Here is a 6,000-nt window from a genome sequence, read left to right on the forward strand (position 1 = left end):
CCAGGTACACTGGAGGCTGAGGCAGGAGGGTTGCTTGAGCCCAGGAGGTTGAGGCTGCAGTGAGTCATGATCACACCACTGCACTCCAGCCTGGCCAACAGAGTGAGACCCTGTCTCAAAAAAATAAAAAATATAAATAAATAAATAAAATGGAATTCATGGCAGCTATCAAAAACACTCATATTTTAATCAAGGCAACATCACTTTTAAAAATCTGATCTGAACTTAAAAACAGAAAATGGTGTGTGTGTGTGTGTGTGTGTGTGTAGAGGACAGGAGAGAGACAGCAGAAATTTGCCATGTATCTGTCATAAATATATAGCTGATTGAAGAAAGCTACTGAATACAGAATCTCATTAAGAATTTCCGGCCGGGCGCGGTGGCTCAAGCCTGTAATCCCAGCACTTTGGGAGGCCGAGACGGGCGGATCACGAGGTCAGGAGATCGAGACCATCCTGGCTAACACGGTGAAACCCCGTCTCTACTTAAAAATACAAAAAACTAGCCGGGCGAGGTGGCGGGCGCCTGTAGTCCCAGCTACTCGGGAGGCTGAGGCAGGAGAATGGCGTGAACCCGGGAGGTGGAGCTTGCAGTGAGCTGAGATCCGGCCATTGCACTCCAGCCTGGGCGGCAGAGCGAGACTCCGTCTCAAAAAAAAAAAAAAAAAAAAAGAATTTCCATTTCTGGCCGGGCGCAGTGGCTCATGTCTGTAATCCCAGCACTTTGGGAGGCCATGGCAGAAGGATCACTTGAGCCCAGCAGTTCAAGACCAGCCTGAGCAATACAATGAGACCCTATCGCTACCAAATTTTTTTTTTTTTTGAGATGGAGTCTCGCTCTTGTTGCCCAGGCTGGAGTGCAGTGGCATGGTCTTGGCTCACTGCAACCTCTGCCTCCTGAGTTCAAGTGATTCTCCTGCCTCAGCCTCCTGAGTAGCTAGGATTACAGCCGCCTGCCACCACGCCTGGCTAATTTTTGTATTTTTTAGTAGAGGTGGGGTTTCACCATGTTGGCCAGGCTGGTCTCAAACTCCTGACCTCAGGTGATCCGCCCACCTCGGCCTCCTAAAGTGTTGGAATTACAGACGTGAGCCACTGAGCCTGGCCAATTTTTTTTTTTTTAATTAGCCTGGCGTTGTACTGTGTTTCTGTAATCTCAGCTACTAGGGAGGCTGAGGTGGGATGATCACTTGCGTCTGGGAGTTTGAGGCTGCAGTGAGCCAAGATCCCATCACTGGACTCCAGCCTGGGTGACAGAGGGAGAACTTGTCTAATTTTAAAAAAAGAAAAAAGAAAAAAAGAATTTCCATTTCTAAGGCAGCCACTACTATTTTTTTTTTTTTTTTTTTTTGCTGCTCCAGTCAACGAAAGGGACACTTTATTGAGGCTCCAGGGCCACGGGGCCTGGGCAGGAGGTTGCCCTTCAAGGAAAGAAGAGCCTTATTTGACCTTCTTCTTGGGGCGCAGGTTGTTGGTGTGGCCACGCTTCTTCTTGCGGCAGTTGACAGCACGAGGGTGAAGGCGAGCATAGCACTTGCGGCAGATCATCTTGTCGAAGTTGTATTTCTGGGCAAGCTGGCGGAGGGAAGGCTCAATAATGCCACCTCGCAGGCGCAACACCAGGTGCAGGGTGGACTCTTTCTGGATGTTGTAGTCTGAGAGAGTGCGGCCATCTTCCAGCTGTTTGCCGGCAAATATCAGACGCTGCTGGTCAGGTGGGATACCCTCCTTGTCTTGAATTTTGGCTTTGACATTCTCAGTGGTGTCACTGGGCTCGACCTCGAGGGTGATGGTTTTGCCCGTGAGGGTCTTCACAAAGATCTGCATGTTTGCGTCTGCCGCTCGACCGCCGCCACCAACCAGCTCAGCCGCCTCGCTGAAGAAAAAGAGCAGCCACTACTATTAAGCACATTTTTTTTTTTTACTTTGAAGATGAATATTAGACTTAAATGAGATAAGCACATCCTACTTGTCTGTGTCTCAAAAAGAAATATTACAGTCAGCACCAAAATTTGAGTCTTCTCTGCCAGGAGAGGGACCCAATTTAAGGGGGAAAATAAAACAAATATAAATTTCAGATTTCTGCATGGATACATCCTCATGTATATCATTTGTTGATGTATTCACTCATTCATGTACTAATTCAACTAATTCACTCATTCATGAACTAATTCAATCCAAAGTGCTGGGATTACAGGCATAAGCCACCACATCTGGTCCAGAAATGGAAATTCTTAATGAGATTCTGTGTTTACCAGCTTTCTTCTATCAGCTATATATTCATGAAAGATATATGGCAAATTTCCTCTCTCTCTCTGTCTCCTGTCCTCTACACACGCACACACACACACACATACACACACACACACACACAAAGAGTATTTTCTATTCTTCTACTTATTCATTGCACGTTGGTCTTTTGTGGTTAGGGAAACAAGAAGGGAAAGTGAGATGTAGGATTCTATATTATCATCACTCATTTCATTGTTAGCCCTGCACACTAAGGCAGGCACCATCCAGGGTCCCAAATTGAGTTAGAAGTGTGACTGGACAGAAAAAAATACTATGTAGAATACGAAAGATGACAAGGCTGCTAGGTGGGCCTAGCAACAGATTGTCATTAGAATGGACTTGGAAATTAGTTTGCAGCATCCGGGGAGAAAAGCAGATGAGAGATGCAGAATTTAATCGGGTAACATTGTCAGATCAGTCACTGTCATATCAGTGAGAGTAGGAAGAACATGAAAATAATGCCGAAGTCTATTAGGTTCAGAGGTCTTGGGCAGAAACCTCACCTTCTCTGAATTGAGATCCACTGTTCCCTGAAGGGATGAGCCTCTTATTCCTGGGAGGATGTAGAATGAAGCAAAGAAATACTAAAGAGACTGCAACTCACATGCTTACTATCTCCATGTTAAGGAACTATCTGTATACAGTTGGTAGGTTCTAAGGGGTTCTTACAGATAAGTTTTGTAATTCAAGTTAAAATATGTAATTGAATGTGTGGGGTTTGTTCCTTTTGTTGTTTTAGAGACAAGGTCTCATTCTGTCCCTAAGGCTGGAGTACAGAGGCTGCAGCTCACTGCAGCATCCCACTCCTTGACCCAAGCGATCCACCCGCTTCAGTCCTCCAAGTAGCTGGCACTACAGGTAGCTACCGCCACCTCCAATAATTTTTAAATTATTTGTAGAGACAGGGTCACCAACTGCTGGACTCAAGTGACCCTCCCACCTCACCTCCCAAAGTGCTGGGATTATAGGTCTGAGCCACCGCACCTGGCCAGATTTGTGATTTTAAGATGAAATTTTACTAAAACATTTAAATTAAATTAAATGTTAAAACATTTAAGTGAGGCCAAACGCAGTGGCTCATGTTTGTAATCCCAGCACTTTGGGAGCTCGAAGAGGGCAGATCACCTGAGGCCAGGAGTTCAAGATCAAACTGACCAACACGGCAAAACCTCGTCTCTACTAAAAATAAAATAAAATAAAATAAATAAATTAGCCAGGCATGGTGGTGCACGCCTGTAATCCCAGCTACTCGGGAGGCTGAGGCAGGAGAATCACTTGAGCCCTTGAAGTGGAGGTTGCAGTGAGCTGAGATTGCACCACTGCACTCCAGCCTGGGCAACAGGGTGAGACTCTGTCTCAAAAAAAGAAACTAGCTTTTAAATGACCTTAAGTTCACCATATTAATGCATTTAATTTGTAATTATAAATGTTATTGGCCGGGCGCGGTGGCTCACGCCTGTAATCCCAGCACTTTGGAAGGCCGAGGCGGGCGGATCACAAGGTCAGGAGATCGAGACCATGGTGAAACCCCGTCTCTACTAAAAATAGAAAAAAATTAGCCGGGCGCAGTGGCGGGCGCCTGTAGTCCCAGCTACTCGGGAGGCTGAGGCAGGAGAATGGCGTGAACCCGGGAGGCGGAGCTTGCAGTGAGCCGAGATTGTGCCACTGCACTCCTGGGCGACAGAGCGAGACTCCGTCTCAAAAAAAAAAAAAAAAAAAAAAAAAAAAAAGTTATTTAAAAATTTTTGGCCAGGTGCTCACACCTGTAATTAATCTCAGCACTTTGGGAGGCCAAGGCCAGAGAATCACTTGAGCTCAGGAGTTAGAAACCAGCGTGGGTGACATGTCTCTATTTATTAAAAAAAAAATTAATAATTTAAAACTTGGAAACGTTTTGTCTAAGTGAGATGATTGAAGTGCTTAAAAATTAATTATTAAATATATAAAAGCAATTTAATATGTTAAAGCACATGTAACAATATTTGCAAATAATCAAATTATAAAAATCCCTATTAAAAGTGATTGTTGGCTGGGCGTGGTGCCTCACGCCTGTAATCCCAGCACTTTGGGAGGCTGAGGCGGGTGGATCACCTGAGGTCAGGAGTTCTAGACCAGCCTGGCCAACATGGTGAAACCCCGTCTCCACTAAAAATACAAAAAATTAGCCGGGCACGGTGGTGGGCGCCTGCAGTCCCAGCTACTCAGGAGGCTGAGGCAGGAGAATGGCGTGAACCCGGGAGGCAAAGGCTACACTGAGCCAAGATCGCGCCACTGCACTGCAGCCTGGGAGACAGAGTGAGACTCCGTCTCAAAAAAAAAAAAAAAAAAATGTGATACAAGGTCTCACTCTGCCACACAGGCTGGAGGGCAGTGGGTTCACTACAGCCTTGACCTTCCTGGGCTGAGGTGATCCTTCCGCCCCAGCCTCCCAAGTAGCTGGGACTACAGGTGGACGCCACCACATCCAGCTAATTTTTGTATTTTTTTTTATAGGATCGGGGTTTCACTATGTTGCCCAGGCTGGTCTTGAACTCCTGGGCTCAAGCAAAACGCCCTCCTCGGCCTCCCAAAGTGCTGGGATTACAGGCTTGAGCCACCGCACCCGGCCGAAGTTGTTAACTTCTGAAGTCAATTCTACTTTTTCCATATTTGGAAAAAAAACCCTCTGTGTGTCCATGAGCATCACTCTCAAGTCATCTACATTCCGGAGCTGAATTCACCTTTTGTTTGGCTATTTGCAATGATTTCTAACATTTCTAACAAATGACATACATAAACCCTAAGATTGCTCACATTTTAGGCTTCTTATTTCACATGTGTGCAGCTTTATATTAACTTTGTGTTCCTATAAAAATGTTTTGCTTACAACAAGGGCCTGTTTCCTAGCATTCTGAATAGTTTTGTGATGAAGGGTGAAGACTTTTGGAAAAAGCACAAAAAGAGAAAGGGAGAACAGTCCCTGCATCTCAGGAGAATGAACAAGGAGATGCATTCTGAGGCAACAGTGTCAAGGTTAAGCCAGAGTATGAACACTGAGGGGTCAGCATCCTCCCAGAGGTGCATCACCAGAGCTAGCCAGGGGCCTCCTGTCGTGGCTACTGAAGAGTGTGAGGAGTGAGATCACCAACCCATGCTAATTCCACAGGCTGCCGACCTGAAGGGCCTCCCAAACCACTCTGGGGAAAGCTGTGAATGTGCTGCTGGGCTTCAGATGTAGGTCGGGCCAAAGAGAACACATTCCTTATTTTGCAAAGGCAAGCACATAGAAAGTAACCACCTAGGCCGGGCGCGGTGGCTCATGCCTGTAATCCCAGCGTTTTGGGAGGCCAAGGCGGGCGGATCCTGACGTCAGGAGATACACCATCCTGGTTAACACAGAACCCTGTCTCTACTAAAAATACAAAAAAAAAAAAAAGATAAAAAATTAGTCGGGCATGGTGGCACACGCCTGTAGTCCCAGCTACTCAGGAGGCTAAGGCAGGAGAATTGCTTGAACCCAGGAAGTGGAGGTTGCAGTGAGCAGAGATCTTGTTGCTGCACTCCAGCATGGGCAACAGAGCAAGACTTTGTCAAAAAAAAAAAAAAAAAAAAAGAAAGTAACCAAAGTAACCATCCACTCACTACGCATGGTGACTCACACCCAGCACTTTGGGAGGCCACGGTGGGAGGACCCCTTGAATCCAGGAGTTTGAAACCAGCCTGGTCAACA

The 6,000-nt window shown here is 46.1% G+C and overlaps 1 protein-coding gene across 1 annotated transcript; it reads right to left on the bottom strand.

Annotated features, from left to right (window-relative positions):
- Window positions 1–1,428: 1,428 nt before the first annotated feature.
- LOC102136294 (ubiquitin-ribosomal protein eL40 fusion protein-like) lies at window positions 1,429–1,877 on the bottom strand. The gene has a single exon (XM_045377657.3). The coding sequence runs from the start codon at window positions 1,824–1,826 to the stop codon at window positions 1,440–1,442; it is 387 nt and encodes a 128-aa protein (XP_045233592.2). The 5' UTR covers window positions 1,827–1,877; the 3' UTR covers window positions 1,429–1,439.
- Between the last annotated feature and the right edge of the window lie 4,123 nt (window positions 1,878–6,000).

The sequence above is a fragment of the Macaca fascicularis genome, chromosome 18 (genome assembly GCF_037993035.2).
Source record: "Macaca fascicularis isolate 582-1 chromosome 18, T2T-MFA8v1.1".
In the NCBI taxonomy this organism is placed as follows: domain Eukaryota; kingdom Metazoa; phylum Chordata; class Mammalia; order Primates; family Cercopithecidae; genus Macaca; species Macaca fascicularis.

Coding starts and splice junctions, on each gene's coding strand:
- LOC102136294 (XM_045377657.3), bottom strand. CDS start 1,826: ATGCAGATCTTTGTGAAGACCCTCACGGGCAAAACCATCACCCTCGAG.